The sequence below is a fragment of the Pezoporus occidentalis genome, unplaced genomic scaffold (assembly GCF_034315485.1).
Source record: "Pezoporus occidentalis ecotype Australia unplaced genomic scaffold, CSIRO_AGI_Poc_V1 ctg24, whole genome shotgun sequence".
Classification (NCBI taxonomy): domain Eukaryota; kingdom Metazoa; phylum Chordata; class Aves; order Psittaciformes; family Psittacidae; genus Pezoporus; species Pezoporus occidentalis.
The window spans coordinates 5,042,099-5,060,493 of record NW_026914285.1 but is presented as its reverse complement, the minus strand read 5'-3'; the positions used below and the strand labels follow the sequence as shown (position 1 = coordinate 5,060,493).

At 43.6% G+C, this 18,395-nt stretch overlaps 1 protein-coding gene across 1 annotated transcript in view; it reads left to right on the top strand.

The window, feature by feature from the left end:
* The first annotated feature begins 4,050 nt into the window (after window positions 1-4,050).
* CYYR1 (cysteine and tyrosine rich 1) overlaps window positions 4,051-18,395 on the top strand; it is a 57,399-nt gene continuing 43,054 nt past the window's right edge. Inside the window, exons 1-2 of the mRNA XM_062622143.1 lie at window positions 4,051-4,195; window positions 6,274-6,379. Coding sequence (XP_062478127.1) covers window positions 4,108-4,195; window positions 6,274-6,379 — 194 coding nt within the window. The 5' untranslated portion in view covers window positions 4,051-4,107. The remainder of the gene's footprint in view (window positions 4,196-6,273; window positions 6,380-18,395) is intronic.

Genomic DNA, 18,395 nt, shown 5'->3' with positions numbered 1-18,395 from the left:
AGGTAAAGATTTCACTAACTTTTACACAAGTTACCAAAAATAATATATTTCTATCTGTAGAATTAAAATAATTCTGACAAATAAAACCACTACACTGTAGAGATTACATCTACCTTAACATGGTAGATATAACTGAAGGGCCCGTAAAAGATGTTGTTTGCTGCATAGGAATAATGGCATTCCCGCACTATGCTTTTTGCGAGCTTTACACAGAAACAGGCAGGAGTGTTGAGTACATTCCTCATGTGACAGAGACCAGCAGGATGTGCAGGAAGAATAAGACTGTCTCGTAGCCTTCTAGGTTCTTTGTGATAAATCTCCATTGACAAAGCTGCTGTCAAAAGTCAGAAACCCCAAAGGAGATAATAAAGTGGCTTGCATGTAGATAAGTAGCTACATAATCATAGACAAGGTTTTAAAAAAGAAAGCAAGCATGTATTTTTTTTGTGTTATAGTCATTAATAGTGTAGTGTAACTATATGCCAATACTACAATAGACCTAATGCATGCTAATAGAGTGGTAAGGAAAAGAGATGGCACTCTGTCAACGGAGGACAGAGCTTGATATTGAAAATCCATTTTAAATATTGTATTTAGTATTCATCATCAGAAAAAGATTTAGCAGAAAGTGCATCCCAAAGTGGCAATAAAAAAACTGATTAGAAGTGTGAAAAGATTTCAGTTTGAAGGAGAAAAGATTAAGCCTTTTGACTGGTGGGTAGGTAAGTAAAGGGAGACATAAGGAAATCAGAAATTAAAAGCCCAGTCCAGCTAAGAGTGGAGTCATTAGGAAGCCTTTCACTAGCTTCAGGAGAGGCTGCAGTAGGTTCTCAGTCAGTTAATCCTGGTTGTTATTTCATGGTGTAGGAAAAGGGAAAATACAAAATGAAATGTACAATGAAATTATATTGCGCATGTGAAGTACAGTGTATCTGTTGTACTCCCTACTGCTGGATATTGCCAAGGAACACGAGGAAAACAAGGGTGATATTTACACTTCTCCCAGGTACCAGAGCAGATCCAGGCACTGCTTCTGAGAACGTGCACCCGAATCTTGCAGAGCCAGGAGGAGAAAGTGCTGCTCAGGGGTCGCTAGAGCTCAAAGGATGAGACTACCTCTCCATGCCATTACAGGATAGCATGGGGCAGAGCTGAAGAGACATCTTCCCAGCCACCCCTTTTTCCAGAACCAGGGGTTTGCCCAACTCAACAGCTCCCCTGCTGCTGCAGAGGATGTCCTGGCTCTTGTGGAGATGCTCAGAAGTTTGTCGGCTTGCTACATGCCGGAAAACGTAGAAGACTTACCATTCCTCATGTTGATCCACTCAGCAGCTTGAGTTCAACAAGAGACATCTTTAGTATGCATACAAGGTATCCTGTTAATCGTTTTGAAGTGATTTCTCTAGGGGTAGTCTAGAGGTAAAGAAGTTTAAATGCTTGTCCTAAGTATGTGCCTTCTCCTCTATTAAGTTTCCTCTAGTGCTCTACGTGTGATAATTACTGTTTCTAAACTGCTAATTAAGCTTCTAGAGACGGAGATGCCTGATTATAGTGAGTTTCAAAACACTAGTGCACTGGGAGTGGGATTTTCTCCTTGAACTGTGCCTGAAGATCAGCACTTCAGGGCTTGTACACTTAACATAATGTTATCAATCCTGCATGCTTTTCAATACCATTTTTCAAGAAACACTTCTGATGAGATGATTTTGCCCTCATGCGATGCTGATACGGAGTTTTACAATGAGTATCATTGTGGCTAGGATTTTAGCGCTAATCTTTTGTTGCTCTTCTCTTTGAATTAGTCTACCTTTAAAATCTCTTTCTGAGAACATGAAACAGTTTTTGGTCCCAGAAAGCCCTCACCTCACCCCAGCACAACCAGAAGATACCACCCTCACGTTGTTCTCCCTCTTCTCAGCCTTCTACAAATGCCCTCCATGATGCTGGGAGCAGCAGAAAGGATAGAGTAGGAGACAAGTTGAGCATGCCTTCTTCCAGCAGATTTCTTCATTTTCAGAGCAGATAGTAGAGCCTGAATGACGAGCAAGCCCAGGGCTATGATCCTTCTTCTGGATGCCCTTCTCACCCAGGCAGGGGCCTGCCAGGAACAGGGTGATAACCTGTAACAGAAGCAGCACCACACTGCCACCAGCTCTCTTACCCTGGCTCACTTGCAGGAGAGGGTTAAAGGCTGAAAACACGGTGCCAGAGGATGAATTTTGTGATTTTCCCCACATATACCCTATTCTCTTCCAAGAAAAAGAAAAATCCACTGGAGTAAGCAGGTAAAACCTTGGACTGATTTTTTTCATGGTTTATTTTCAACATTAATTTCAAGATACATTTCCTCATGTCAGATGGAACTTTTAATCGTTTGTCAAGAAGATAGTACTTGGAAAGTAATAATTAGGGCTGGGGAGTGTGAGAGAGGTTCAAAGGACTTGACCCTCCTGACAGAATAAAGTAACAGCTACAGAAGGCCCATAAATCAGTACTGAAATCAAGCATGCTACAGTGGCTTACAACTATGGGCCATTTTACCCAGCTTTTTGGGAAAAACACTTAAATGTGTCTTGCCAAGAGAGCTATGAAGGGGAGGGCACTGCAAAGGAAGGAATGAACAACAAAAAATGGAAGGAGAGAAAAAATAAATACCAACAAAAGATTTTTTTATCTAAGACAGGCTGGCTTGGTGATTGAAGGTGATTAATTAAAATCTGGGTTTCTGGGAGTTATCTACCAGATCTGAGCCTCTTTTATCTAATAAATTCCTTTCCTTTACTACCAATGCTGTCTATTAGCAAAACCCTATTATTTTTTTCAAGCTTTTGTTCAGGGACAGACTGTGACCTGTTGACCAGTCAAAGACACAGGGAGAAGACGCAATTCCTTTGAATAAGCAACCCACCTGGCCCGAGCTTTACTCTCAGCAGCTAACATATCACTGAAATTTCCTTTCATACATTAAACTCAGGCTGTTGCATAAACTAAGGGATACACACTGCAGGGTAGTTAAAAACATAAGTTTTTTTTCTTTGTTGACAGGTTCTGGCATACATTTGGAAAAACACTCAGCTGTGCACTGAACAACAAAGCAATGGCTTGGTGGTTTGGGGTTTTGTTGCTGTCACAGGTGCGGAATCACTAACTCCTTTAAAAAATATATTTCATTATGTGTTTCTGTGCCAGCCTTTCCCTCTAAGCTGCCGGCAGCAGGAAGCCCTTTATGAGCAGAAACACCTGTGGATGTTTCTCATTTTTGTGCGCATACTTCAACATTTCAAAGGGCATTCCTTGGCTTGCAGCTCTTCATGCAAAGTCAAAGCTCACCTGCTTGGTTTGTGAGACCACGGGGCAAATATTTTGTCTTGGGGGCCCTGTTTGTGGGAACTCTCACACAGGGTTAGTTGCAGCTGCACTTAAACAGCTATAAAAAACGACTCCTGAAAACCACTTTAAACGGAGCATGGTTCTAGCCTGGTCATGGAAAACCCTTAATACCGAGCAGCAGAGAACTGTGCCCGGGGTTTCTGGCCAGTGGCGGAGTCAGGCTGTGGCTCCTCGGTGCAAGCAGCGCACGACGGGCACAGTCCCCCATGCTGGACGCACTCAGGTGTTACCAACATCAGAGCCGCCAGCATGGCCAGCCTCACCTTCACCGGAGCGCGTCCCACACACCGGTTCTGCTCTTGGGCTTACAAACCAACCGCGGTTGTGATCCCAGTTCACAGAAAGCAGCGACTGTGATCCCAGCAGAAAACCCCTCGAACGCAGCGCCTGACCAAGGCGGCGGGAGAACGAGCTCAGCCTTCCACAGCCTTCCGGGACTCCCCCCGCAGCCAGGCCCGGCCGAGCGGGTCCGAGGCGGACAAAGCCGGCGGGAGGCGGGGAAGAGCGAAGGGCCGCGCCGCGACGGGGCGGCCCCACCGCCGCCACACACGGCGCCTTCGGGCCAGCCCGGGGGCGGCCCCGGCACGGCGGGGGGCAGCGGGCCCGGCCCGGCCCGGCCCCGACGGCGCCGCCCGCTAACCTCCCCACCCCGGCCCGCCGCCGCCCCCGGCCCGCCTTCGCGCTGGGGCGGTCGGCGGCTCCGCGCCCGCCGCCGGCATGGAGGCAGCGGGGCGGCGCGGCCCAGCCGAGGGGCGCCCCGCCTGGGGGGTGCTGCACCCCCTGCTCCTCCTCCTCCTCCTAGCAGGTCAGCGGCGTGCGTGGGGCAGGGGGAGCCGCGAAGCCGCAGGCAGGGGGTGCGAGCGGTGCTGGGAGGGCTGCGAGGGCCGGGGCACGGCGGGTTAAGGCAGGCGCAGGGGCTTCTCCTGGTTGCCGGAGGTGGAATTGGCAGCGGAGGTGGAAGGCGATGTTCGGGGTGTCCCAGCAGAGCTCTCTCGGGCAGAAAGTGCAGTGTGCGAGTCCCTCTCGGGCTGCAGGGAATTTAAATGCGTGTCCTGCGGGAAAGACGAGGTGTGGTGTCCTGTCCCGCACCCCTCGGTAGCGCTGGGTGTTGCGAGGGAGCAGGAGCCACAGGAGGCGGCTGCCCTCACATCTGGTCCAGTAGCTGTGCTTACCGGTCATGTTGCGGGCACAGCTGTAGGTGCGTGTGTCGAAAAAGTAGGTAATGGTGCAAAAGGCTGAAGCTCCTGTCATGGAGGTCCTTCGGGGTAACGGTGCGAAGGCCATGCCATGAACCGTCCCTTGTTCAGGCATGGCGGTTACCTCACAGTAGAGCCCATGCCAGTCGCTGGCTTCCTCTCTCCTCTTTGTGGAGACAAAAAGTCCCTCTGGCTGCCCCAGTTCACTAGACTGAGGGGCTGGTCTTCAACCGATGGGTCACTTGTTCCATGTTTTGTGCTTGTGAGTTTCCTCAACACAAGGGTACAGGCTGAGGGCACAGCTGCATGAGCTGACCCTTGTGATGTGTTGGGTAAACTTCTCCAGCCCTCACCCTTGGTGCTTGTTTTCAAGCAGAGACCAGGCATGAGCAGGTTTGGAGAGCTGACCTGTGGAAATGTAGCAAGCAGGATTAAGGTTTGGGATGGATCAGCAGCGTGAGCCATTTGCTGTGCAGTCAGTGTGCAAAGGAGCCTTGGTGCAAGGTGGGAACTTGCGGACAGAGGTGGGACGGGAACAGGACTGTGTCAATGGCTGATATGAGGCAGGGTTGCCCAGATCCCAGCACGTGGAAAGTTGGATCAGCAAGTATGAATGACAGTAATGGAATGGGAGAGCGGGAACCACTTAGCATTATCTGCTGCCTAGGGAACAGGAGCCACGGAGTGTCAGGAATGCTTCCGCATTGTTTGCCATCTTCGTTTTTTGGGTCTGTGCTCTGGCAGCATGTGACCAAAGAAGTCACCAGGGGTGGTGGTATGTGGGGCAGGGAGTCCATTTGGATTCATCCAGGCTGCAGCTGAGGACCTGGCAGTGGGGAGGAAGATCCGGGAAGCACAGGATCCCTGAGGGAGTTTTTACGGTGCAGTGTCAGTACCCAAACTGTAGGGTGTTATTTACCTGACTTAGGGCTTTGAAAACACTGAATTGCGATAGCACAAGAGGCCGATAGCTTTAAAATAGCTTCTCACAGCAATAAAAGGATACGTGTTCTTCCACATTTCTTAACTGTGAAGAGCTCTCTTTCTGTTGTGGCACAGTGTGTGTTGTTCCTCAGTCTGACACAGCATTGCTGCTGGAAACATTTGCGGCCCTGGCTGGGCAGGACAAAGCCTTCAGCAGTGGGGCTGATGGGCACCACCATGCCACGCTGGCCATGACCATGGAGCTGAAGCAGAGTGAGGGGATTGCCACCAGCTGGCAGGGGATGAGGGAGCCCCGGGCAGCTCTAACCTGCACCCCAGGCTAGGGCTGGGCAGGGACTGGGGGAGGTAGCCAGTTCCCAGGCAGCTTCCTTCTCTTGCACCACCCTGCAGCTGAGGGAGACAGGCAGTGTGGCCTCAGGTTTCCTTCTGGACTCCTTGCTGGAATGGAAGGAGGTGGTCTGAGGTGTCTTTATGTTTAAAAATGCCTTCTTTTTTATTTTAAAGTATTAAGCATGAGAAGAAACTGATATGGCCAGCTATAAAATACCCACGCACAAAGCACCTAACTCTGAAATGCAGAATGAGTGGGAATGGGTTGCCACTAGGATTACAGGGTCAGGTTGTGCCTCAAGTGAAGTCCTGTGATTGTATAAAACTGTTAGACTGCATTTTCTTCAAAGCTGAGCTGTACCGCATTTTGTTGTTGCTGCTGTTTGACCGCATGAATGTTATTTTTATTCAGCAGAAGATTGTCTGGCTCAGTGTGATAATGACTGCAAAGCTTACTGCTGTGATGGGACTACTCCCTACTGCTGTTCATATTATGCCTACATTGGGAATGTCCTTTCGTAAGTATATCTGCACTTTGGAAAGGAATGATGTGCTGTGTTCATGAACACTAAACTTGGGGTGCAGGACACTCTGTTTTGGCAGTAAATGGTGGCAGGGTTTGGGGTTTTGGGATCTTGGTTTTCGGTGTGTTATTTTTCTTGCTGGTAGCAAAACACTGGTATTCCTCTGAAGTCTCATGTTGCATATATTTTTGAAGCGTACCAGAAAGTATGCTAAAGTATGCTAAAATTGAGGGTTATGTATTTAGCCTGTGTACAATAATATAATTTGTGGGTGTAAGCTTTAGAGGTAGTGAGAACTTTGTTTCAAGCTCTTCAGATGAAAAGGGCTGTGAATAGAAATCTTGTGGGTTTTGTTGAAATGCTTTGTTACACTACCTGAGTCAAACCACTTGGATTTGAGACCTTTTGCTTTGAGTAAAAACCCCCTTTTCTTTTTAATGACTTGTTTGTTTTTATTAAGTGGTGTTTTGGCTTTTCCTGGAATTTATTGAATAGATTCTAGGTGAGGGTAATCTGACCCTTTAACACTGTGGTATGAATAGCATGTTTCACAGTGCTTAAAAAAGACCACAGCAGGTGAAACGGGGTAGTTGTGAATATTTCTCATCTAGAGAAAAAATATAGGAGTAAATTGTTGATTAAAAGCATAAGCTCTAGTGAAGCTATACATCAGTGAGGAAGAAAAGAAGTTTGCATGCTAGTGAACCTGACTCTAGGCTTTGGGCTTAATTCAAGTGAAAACCCTTAAGTATTACGTTCATGTGTGAGGACAAACCTAAATAAAACATAAAATCATAGTCACAGAATGATTTGGGTTGGAAGGGACCTTAAAGATTATCCAGTTCCAACCCCCTGCCGTGGGCAGGGACACCTTCCATTAGACCATCCCTGGCCTTGAACACTGCCAGGGATGGGGTATCCACAGCTTCTCGTGTAACCTGTTCTGCTGCCTCACCACCCTCATAGTGAAGAATTCCTAATCTAAATCTGTTGTTCTTCAGGACAGGGCATCTTACTTTCTGTTTCATCAACCCCACCTTCAGGGTAGGGCATCTTACCTTCTCTTTCATCAACCCCACCAGTAATCTCCTTAACTTTTAACTTGTGTTCTGTAATGTATTTTTGGTTTATATTCTTGACTAAACCAGAAAAAGAAAAGGAGGCTCGTCATACGGACTGCTTGGTGCTTTGGGAGGAGTGAGTGGGAAGGTGATAGTTGCTTTCTCTAAAAAGACTCCTCTCTTGCAGTTTTTGTTTAAGCCACGGTACCTGGGGAGCATGCCAGTGTTCCTTCAGCATATTTTATAGCACTTTGAAGGAGTAGGCAGAGTGCTGGCGTTTTAATACAGAATCAATCCACAGTTTTTAAAGCAGATCAGACACTTCCTGGACTAAAGTAAATAAAATTATAATAGAGCACTAGAATCCTTCATTGCTCTGGGAAGAAAAAAAAACATGTACTTAAGATTGATTACTGTTGGGGAATGACTACACATCTTTTTTCCTGCTTACCTAGAAAATGTCTGCTTTAATTTATTTATTTTTTTTTTCTTTTCTCATTCCAAAATTGCTTTCCCATTTACATGTGTGGAAGGAGGTAATGGTTTTGAGTACCTTATTCCAGCTCGTGTAGGGTTAGATACGGTGGACACAGTAGCCTAGGATATCACATTATAAGAAGGAGGCATCCCATAGAGTGTGTGGATTTCATCTCCCACTTCCACGTGAGCATCAGTGGCATTTGTCCAGCCTAATGATAGAGCTGTGCTTTGAGAAGGAGTGACCAGGGAATTCTTTAGAGCGACTGCTGAAATGTTCAAACCGTGCCTTCAGCACCAGGTCGACACAGAATCTTTTGTATGTTTAACAAATGTAAACAGCTATTAAATTAAAGCTGAGTGCCAGTGGCTTTGACACACTGGAAGGGTTTGTGTGTGTTTGGATGGGTTTAAATACTGGGGGGGGCTCTTAAAAGTGCCATTTACCACAACATGTCTCAGAGGAGACATTTGATTCTTCTAATTTTTTATGGTTAAGCACTCCAGTTCATAGACTGGAAGACCAGGAGTCATTATACTCTTCTGAGCTGACATTTTGTGTGATTGAGCGTAGATTAGTTTTTTGTCCCCTAAAATCTCACTTTGAAAACTTCAGGCATTAATGGGTTGACCATCTCTCCTGGTAAACTGTTCTGTAGTTCATTTACTAGCATTTCTGAGAAATTTTGCTGGGAAATGAATGTTGGAATCTACTGTCAACTCTTAACTTACTTGCAAATTTGAAATGTGGCCCTAAGTAGTCATCATGACAGCTCTTAACCTTATCGCTGAGATGGATGAACTCTGTCAGCCTCACATGTAAGATTCGCTTTGTTTCTGCTCTGGGGTCAATTCTTTGGCCTTCCTTTGAGCTCCCTCTAGTATTTGTTGAAGCATGTCTAGTAGGGCTGAGCACACAGTTTTGACAGAAGCCTTGCCAGGATTATTTTTTCCTGTATCTTTCTTTGAGTACCTATTCTGAAGCAGCTATCTGTGATCATCACAGAAGGTTGTTTACCTTAACAATTCGTTCCAGCTCTAAGTCTTTAAGCCATGGTCTTCAAAGCATGCCTACCGCTTTAAGCCTGCAAACTGTTCTTTGCTAGGCTTACTACCTTGCATTTATAGCCTTGCAAAAGACGTTATTGTGACTTTTAACTATGATCCATAAGAATAACCTTCCCTTTTCATTATTTGGCATTATATTGGTCTTTTATGTGCAAGCTTTTCACACAGAAGTTTCATGTTTCCTCACCCTCAAATGGCAAACCAATGAAATTGCATTAGAAGAAGACACAATCCCTGGAATTGGGAAATGGCCACTAGCTACTTACCTGCCTATGTCTTTCTGTTAACAACTGTGTATTGAAATCTTTTAAAGAATGATTTTTAATCCAACAAATTATGTGTGCTGCTAGTTCCATGTAATGCTGTTCTTTAAATATCCTTCTTTTCCTGTGTCACCATTTTTGATACTACCGTCTACACCAAACAATGCACTTGATCTGCATGGGTGCTTTCAGAAATGTCTTTTTACTGTCTTAAACACCATTAGGAGTCCTCAGTGTTGTTTTGGCTCCGCTCCTTCTTTAGAGGTTGTCTGTGCTTCATGTGTTTACCACTGATTTCTGTGCTCTGTCTATTCTTTATAAGTCTGTATGTCTTTCTGAAGTTTCTGTTCTTTATCTTTTCTGGGTTGGTTTTTATTTCACAAGCATAATTCTCTGTTGCCGTTTTGGAAAAGCTTTTTAGCATGCAATAGGTTCTTTTTAAACAATTTTCTGTTTTGTTTCATGCTTCTCTTCTTTTTCTAGACCCATATGCCAGCAGTTGTGCAGACAGGCTATAAACACCAGGCAGTGATGTATATACTGATTTTAGAACAAAATCAATGTGACTAGATCATGCTCATTGATACTTATGTTGCTTGTAGCTTTTAGGTGATTAATTAACTCTCTTCACTCATTAAAATGAGATCAACGTTGAATTATTCCATGTAAGGGTTTAGAATTTTCTATTTTAGGAAATTATCATCTTTTTAGGACACCAGGGAATTTTTTTTCTTCAGTCAGATGAGGTTTTCAGCAAACATTCTCCTGGCTGTGTGCATCTCTGATTAGCCTGTTTTTCTTTCCACACATGAAGAACAGATGCAGAATTATCAGCTCACTCTAGTATTAGGATTTCAGGGCCTGTAAGAGAAGTTCCAGTAACTCCGTCTTTAGTTGGACTACAGGTATAATCTGTAAGCATTCAAGGTCTGTGATTGAATCATCTGTAGTCCCATGAGCATCTCTAATGTAAAGTAATACATCCTTCCTCCTCCTCTGCCAGCTTCATGATGCCCTTTCAGAGCAAGTTGTTACAGCATTAATGTTCCACCTATATTTCCCTTCCTACTAGTTTTCAATAGCTACAGCCTGTCATTATTTCCTCTGATGCATATGCGTTTCCTCCTGTTTATTTGCTTGCCATCTACTGCTTAATAGTTAGCCCTTCTAAAAAGGGTTTGGTTTGTGGTTGTTTTTTTTTTGACAAATTACAGATTTATGTTTAAACTTGTGCAACATAACAGAACTGTGTCTGTAGGATGAAGGAAAGGTGCAGGGATGCTTGAGTGCTCAAACTGTTCCTCCTGCCCAACTTTTCATTCCCCACCAGAAGAAAGCTTGGAGGCATCCTTCCCAGCCTTCAGCATCATCCCAGATCTTTGAGTCAGGAAAATGAGACTGCCCTTCAGAAGGTACTTTCTGAGCAATTGGACTCATTTGTGACTGACCTTTTACCAGTTTCTTTGTGCTTCATCTGCTTCTGCAGCTCGCTACCAGGCTAGGGACTGCAACAACTGCAGTGTTATCTCTTGTGATGGATGCTCCAGGTTTGCCCACAACAGTATCTTCCTAACTATCAAACCAGCAGCATTTTGACTGAGGAGTTGGAGACATCTGGTTATTGCCTTCAGCTCCAGCCTCAAACCCCAGTGCTCCTCAGAGGTGGGAATTGGTATGAAAGTGGTTTCTTCTGCAGAACCCAAATTTGAATGTGTGCTTCTGACAGCGCTTTTTGTATTTGCATCTGACAGGCCCCAAATTGTCTGGCCCTCATGCTTTCCCTGATGGATTTTCTAACAGCTCATTTCCAACTTTTTTTGTCTTCTTGTTGTGCCTTATGTTTATCATGGCTCATAGGTGACTTCTGAGCCACAGAGAGCTCTCTGGCCAGAGATGTCAGTAGATGCATTCTGTCAGGAGTGGTTCTGGATGCTATCTTTGCTCTTGCACAGCACTTCATGACCAGCAGCTGTGAGTTGATGTGAAATAAACCCAGATTCCAAGTTAAATAGTGGAGCAAAAAGAACAGAAAGTCAAGCTATGCTTTCAAATGAATGCTGCTTGGCCAGTTGAATATTCAGTGGGAAATGAAGGGAATGACACCCAGATTTGGTCCACAGTATTTAAGAAAACTCATTGATAAAATACTCAGCCCTGGTGATTGGTCTGTATTTTCTTGCTTAAGCCTTTAAGGGGAGTAAACTGGACTACTGGCTTAAGCAGAAGAAAGCTAAGATGCAGTGATGCTACCTTTCATTGTAAAGTGTATGAATTTTCTTGGTAAATGTCTTCAGAATGACTTACTCTAAGGCAACTTTTATTTAGAAAAACAAAACACATGATTCCAAGGACTTCAAAAGTAACTGGAGGAAAAAAGTAAAAACTTTAGAGAACTGTGATCTCATTGCAGTTAGTGGATGATTATTTGCAAGAGAGTAGGTGGAAAAGTCTTACAGAAGTAAATATGCAACAGCCTGTGTAGTTACCACTGAAATATCAGGTGTTATTTACATGACCATAATCTGTGTTGGAAGGGCTGAGTTTTTTGGGTGTCTTTTTGTTTTGTTTTAAGTCTAGAGGTTGCACAATGTGGCCAGGAAGGAAGGCAGACAGAATAGGAGGAAAAGAGGCAGAGAGTACATTTAACATAAAAATCGTGTGCATGCCTCAGTCTGCATAACCAAAAAAAAAGCCATGAGTAGTGTATTTAAGTGTGGTATCTGACGTGGAGTGTTTTATAACAAGTAGTACTTTTGAGAAAAGCAGCTGACCTCAGAAAATGTCCCTTAAGCTGATTCACTTGATACGAGTATATGGGATGGAGGGTGGGTACGGAGTTGGAGTGCACCAAAGGACAGAATTAACATTTTAAGAGTTAGGAATATTGAGATATAACCTCTGGAGTTCATAGTGAATAAAAAAAATCAGGAAGCTTGGTATTCACTGTAGATTCCAAATAATTAAAATTAGACACTCTCAGGCATCCCACAGTAAATATGTGAAGCAGCATATGGGTTGGGGATGGTTCTCTGTCTGCACGACAGTTGTATGGTACTCTGCTTAAAATAAAATTGCGTTCCTCTTCATCAACGCAATGTTCACAAATTCCCACGACTGAAGTACTTTGGGCTGATACGTAAAGCTGCAAACTGTATTTACCTGGTAGTTGTCATATCATGCCTCCGGCTCTGAGACTCCTGATACGTGCGCCAAAGGCCTGGTTCAATAATTATGTTTTCCATGTGGCTTGAGTTGCGGCTTCTGATCAGAAGAGTCTTCCTGAGTGAGCACACGCAGTAAAGCCTGAAGATGCTTGTGCTGAGTGCTTGGGGCTGGCTTTAAACATGTCATCAGTAAGGACAAGACTGATAACCATTTTCCTTTTCTTCTAAGAGGCGAATAACTTTTCAGCCTTTCAATCCTTGGTCTTCAACGTCTGTGGAAGCATGCTATCTGTGCTTCAGCATAGGAAGACCTCCACAAAAAAGGTGTCCAACTCTGTGCAGGGGGTTGATTAACCACAGCTTAGAAAAAGATCCAGGACCACATTTGCATTGTAAGATCTGCTGGAGAGAAAACTGGTATTCAAAATGTGACCTTTGTGAAGTGTTTGAACTTCCAGGGTTTTTTTTGTTTCATGCCTATTGTCCCAGTTCATATCCTTTAGCAGAAAATGTGTGATCAGATTTATGACCAGAGCGCTATCTGCTCTTGATGACAGCTGCAGAGGAAAACCTTGTCAGCACCAGAATTAAAACACAGGGTGCCTTTTCTTTGGCCCTTTGTGTTTTCATTTCTGACCCTGTGTTGTGACAGGCAGCTCAAAATGGGGTAAAAACTGTTTTGCTTGCCAAACAGCAGCTCTCAAAAGATAGCTCCTACTTCAAGTCTTCCACCTCTTTTTTGGGGGGCGGGAGTGTCTCACTGTTTTGAAATGTTTGGGACTAATGGAATTAGGTTCATTTGTTTGATCAGTTTAGACAGTTTAGGGTTTTTTTATATTAATAGGTAGCCAGAAGAACTAGAGTAGTCTTCTTCAGTGAAAACTGGAAGTCTTTGTAAATATGCAAGTTCAGTTGTTCAGAAGAAAAAAGGCTAGCACTGTTTCGTGCTAAAACTTGAGTTGTTGACATCCCTGTGGATCATCTGGTTTTCATCATTTGGAATATTGTTAGAATCTGGCCTGAAAGTGGAACCATTAAGGTATAAATCACTGAAATGCTCTCTGTGGCTTAGAGAAAACTCTGAGGGGGAAAACCAAACATTCATGAGGAATTCAGCGAAATTAACTTGCTTATACTGTACTACTTTGAAAATATGTTTTCAGTGAAAAGGAGAGAGAATTTTGTGTTTATCACTTGCAGTGGTCTGTTTTGGAAGCCTGCAGGATTTTCCCATAAGGTTGGGTCATGCAAAAGATAACTGTTTTCTTAACACTTAGTAGGACTGATGTAAAGACTGAGCCTGGGGATTATGCTGATCACAAGAGGATTGTCCTTTCTTTGTGAGAATTTTACCCTCTGTCTGTTATTTTATGCCGCCTCACACATCTTTCCCTTTTTCAAATGGTGGAAAGGTCCACCTCCGAATTTTGTAAGAATCTGTAACTTTGTTTAGTCATCTGTACATCCAGAGCTTTGAGAGAATTCAGATAGTCCTCATGCTGTTGACATCAATAAGCTAATTCAGTAGGGATTTCATGCACTTGGCTCTAATGGGACAAGGTGTAAGCTGAAGTACCTCATTGTATCCAAGTGTCATAAAACCACATCTTTTCTTTCTTTTTTTTGCTTTTAATAACCATGATACCTTCCACATTCACTGTCACTTCATGCTCTCTTGTTCCCAGTCCAAGTACTGCTTAAGGAGGTGTGTCACTCCTGGAGGGTCAGGAGGTACACAGGACAAATCCCATCTCATCTGATCCATCTGTTCCCTGCGCATCCAATGCATATGTGCCTCCCCTACTCCCAGCTGGAGAATTTCTGTTTTATTGGCTAATTCTGAGATTTCCCTGAGCTTGACTCTCAGAGGATTAGTCTGTTGTGTTTTATACTGGTTGCTCTGTAGTAAGTAATACCACACCAACTCGGAGCAGAGTTATTAATGAAGATACTTCTGGGTTGAAAGCTGTGCATGAGGGCCATTTGATGCAGTGCAGTGTAATTGCAGCCAATCCAAATAAAACTAGGTGCACTAATTCAGTATTTGGACAATATTGTCCTAGAAAGATAAACTCATTCTAATCTTAATGTGTCTCTTTAAGGCACAGAAACAAAGTTTGGTGTATATAAGTGAGTTATTTAAAATTAAAGAAAATTAACTATTAATTCACAGGGCAGCCACAAGTTCCTTTGAGATTTATCACAACTGGATAGAAATTCCATAGTTAATATAATCCTTAGAAATTCACTTAAGTTTTCTCAATTATTTTTCTCTATTTAAAAAAAGGAAAAAGTTTTGACTTTTACCTTCAACATCATTTCCACTACCATTAAATCCTTCCTTCTTTTTTTTTTTTTCCTCTTTTTTTCCCTGTAATGAATTATTTTTGTGAAATATTTCTGCTGGGACTTACTTCATACATAAGTATTTAGTATGGGACGGAGAAATGCTCATCTCACAAACTGGGCAGGCATGTTTCATCATCTTGTCTCTCTCTGTTGGCTCATTCACACAGGTAAGAGATTTTTACTGCTGCCATTAAATGCAGTTACTCCTTCTGTTCACAAGGGAGGCTTGGTTTGCTGCTGAATGTTCCAGCTTCTTTGTCTTTATTGAGGCCCATGGTACAGTTTGGCACAAGCACAAGAGGTACTAAAGATCTACAACTGTTGTTGAGATATCTGTTCAATAGCTAAGATTCGGTGAACCTTATTTTTAGGTGCCTTATGGACTTGCTACACTGCTGTTGAAGCATAAAGGGACTGCACAAACTATCTCTATTCCAGTCCTTTATATAGTCCATGATCAGGATGACCTTAATGAAGGTGTAATTCGGATACTGCTATCCTGTAGCTATTTGCAGCTGCTGAGCAGACAATAGGGCACCAGTGTTAGTAAACTAGGAATAACATATAAAATGCAGTTTCAAATGTGTGTGCTTATGGTATCACATTAACTGCAGGCTTGATCTCTGATACCGTATACTGCTTATTTCTGTCACTCTTGTTCATTTCACTTTTCCCTTCCAATGTCACAGTAAGAGAGGGCCTGGATGTAAACACGTCCTTTCCTTTTCTTCCCTTCCCTTTCCTCCCCTCATCGCTGCTGCTCCCTCTTCATCCCCAGTAAAAGGCACAGAATAAAAATAACCCTTTTGGCACAGGAGGGAATCAGTTAGCCTTGGAGAGCGGCATGTCCCTTCATGGAGGAGGAGGCAGCACTTTCAGCAGCAGATGTCTTGCACTTCAGAGGACAGAGCCCCCCAGAAGCAGTTTGCAACCTTCCAGGTAAGGTAACATAAACTGGGAGGAACAGGAAGGTTGTCAAGGAGAGGGCAGGGGATTGCAGCTGCTGCCTGTTGTCTTTCATACATAATGTGTATATGCATGTGTGTATGTATACATACGATTATGATCTTATAATGTATTTACTTCTGAAATTCTACTTTAACAATTTCCTACAACACTAAAACCATCTAGATAACTGGCTGGATTACAATACTGTTCTGGTATCTGTGTTGAAGCACCACATCACTGGTGCCCATCAACATGAGTCAGTGTTCAGCATTTAAGGTGCTGTGGTGTCAGGAGCACTCTATGTTGGGCAGCCTCTGTGATTTTGTCAGGAGTGGTGAACAGGGAGGAGGGAGCAGCATGGCAGAGTACTTGTTCCCATGTCATGATGCCAATGCAATAGACTGGTGGAGAAAAAGAGAAGCAGAAATACTGTGGTAACAGACGGAGGAGGATTTCAGAAATTGAAGACAAGCAGTGGAGAGACCCAAAATTAATTGCTTACATATAAGTAGCACTTGTAATATAATGGTGTTTAAATGGTATATGACAGCAGCTCTTAAAATTCTTTGTTTGGATCACATCCTTCAAGCCCCCGAGTTTCTGTCCTCTCCTCGTCTGCTGCTTTGAAAATGTAAACCAAGAGAAGAGAAAATAAGCAGCTAGCATAAATTTAACACTTCACTTATTGTTGGCATTAAAGCAACTCTAAGAGTATTTTGTACAAGACCTTGTTTTTGCATTATATCTCTTGGAATCTTCTCAATTTTCCAGGTAGAGTAGCAAGAATTTTGTTAGTGCAATATTTTGTATAAAGAATACAGATTTTTTTTTTTAATCATGTTTGCTTTCCACTTCTATAGGATATTCTCTTCCAAGGGTTTCAAAATACTTAAATTGTCTATTGTTTCAGTCTTATGCTCACAATATCCTGTCTGCCATTCACATAGAGTGTGCTTCTGCTGGTGATGGGGCTCCTCGGTTCTAAAAGCAGTGTAAACTACTACAAATACAGATTAATTGTTTGGGTTATGGGCAGAATTTTGATTACTTGGAGCCAAAGTCTGATGTTGAATAGAGATATTGAAAATGCCATCGATAAACATACTCAGATGAAAATCTCTTGTGATGGAGAATGACCTCGCATGTGAGGAGTCCTTGTGTGCCATGTCCAGCACGAAAGTGCTGTCAGCTGTGAGTGAGAAGCATTGATGTTAATCTAATCTAAGTAGTAACCTTCCCACAAACCTAGTTTGTCATGTGCAAATGTTGTGTTCTTTTAAGATGAGTTATTTTCATCTCCCTCTCTGTTGAGATCTCTGCTGTGGGGCACAGCTTCTCCCACACTGCAGCGTGATGAGTGCTTGCTGTGCTGCGTGGTCGTGGTCCCCAAAGACCTTGGTGAGGCTGTGTCTGATGATGGTTAGTGTATTTATGTGGCTGAAAGCTAATACTGTTCTTTCAGTCCATGGCAGTAACCCTGTGTTTGGCTTGGAAATAGACGGCCTATTTGCATAAACTGAAATTATGAAAATGGATGACGGGCTCACCAGTCTGCTTAGCTTGCGCTGCTTTCCTCCAGTGGCTCCTTGGAGGGATAATTTGATACTAAATTCCAGTGGAGAGAGAAAGAATAGAGCTTCAAGGGGATGGGGAATGGATTAAAAGTTACTGCCCCCTTTCTCCATTTTCAGCAACATTTAAAACTGTCTGAAGTAAAGCACAGTGCTTCTTTGTTCCTGAGCCTTCATGGCTGAAACCTAATGATTGAATTAGCATATTTCCAGAAATGTAATAAAATGTCAGCTTGACAATAATGCTTTCAAAATTGCTGTGTGACAGGGGTGCTGTAAACATAGTGGCATGTCTGCTGTATGTTTCATATAATATGCTACATTAAGATAATGTGCTGAGATTAAGAGAGAAACTGAGATTTAACGTCTGTATTTGGTAAGCTTACATTGTTGCTATCTTCTGACATAATTTATTTTGCATTAAAATTCTGTAGCATTTTCCTGCTTGTTCCTCATATCTTTCCCTAGTCATCCTTTCTTCTGAAGTAAGTGAGGATGAAATAGCCTTTGGCATGGCTGCCTGTGCTAGCAGGGGATGGATTTGCTGATCTGGGAAGGTCTCTTCACATTGGGCACAGAAGGAGGAATTTGTTCTGGTTTGGACCTCGGCTGATCAAACATTCTGAAGCTCTCAGCAAGCTGGCAGGTACAGGGTCTCTCTCCCGTGTTCCTCTGCAGCCCTGGGCTGACAGCAGCTGCTTATAAGCTGACCTCCAGACTGGTGTTTGCACAGCAGACAGTGATTGTTATTGTTTAGCCAGCACGGATGGTCACCTCTGCGTGTGAACTGGCCTGTGTGCTGCTGGGGAAACAGCCCTGATTTATACCACTCCAATTAAGCAAGTTCATGTGGTTCTGAGCTGTAGGTCGTTGTTTAAAGCAGGGAGGGTCTTCTTTTTACCTCCAGTGAGGGAGGGCTTGTTCTGCATATCTGTGAGTAGTTACCAAGAAGGGTGCTCCAGTAGGCACCTGAAGAGACCTGCAATCCCTCCAAAGGGCTAGGAAGCCTTGCTGGGGATTCCACTAGGGCAGGTAAGCAGTGGGGAGGGCTGGTGTGATTGCTAGCCCAGGGCTTCTTCCTGGGCTCTTTTCTGAGTGTCCACTAGATC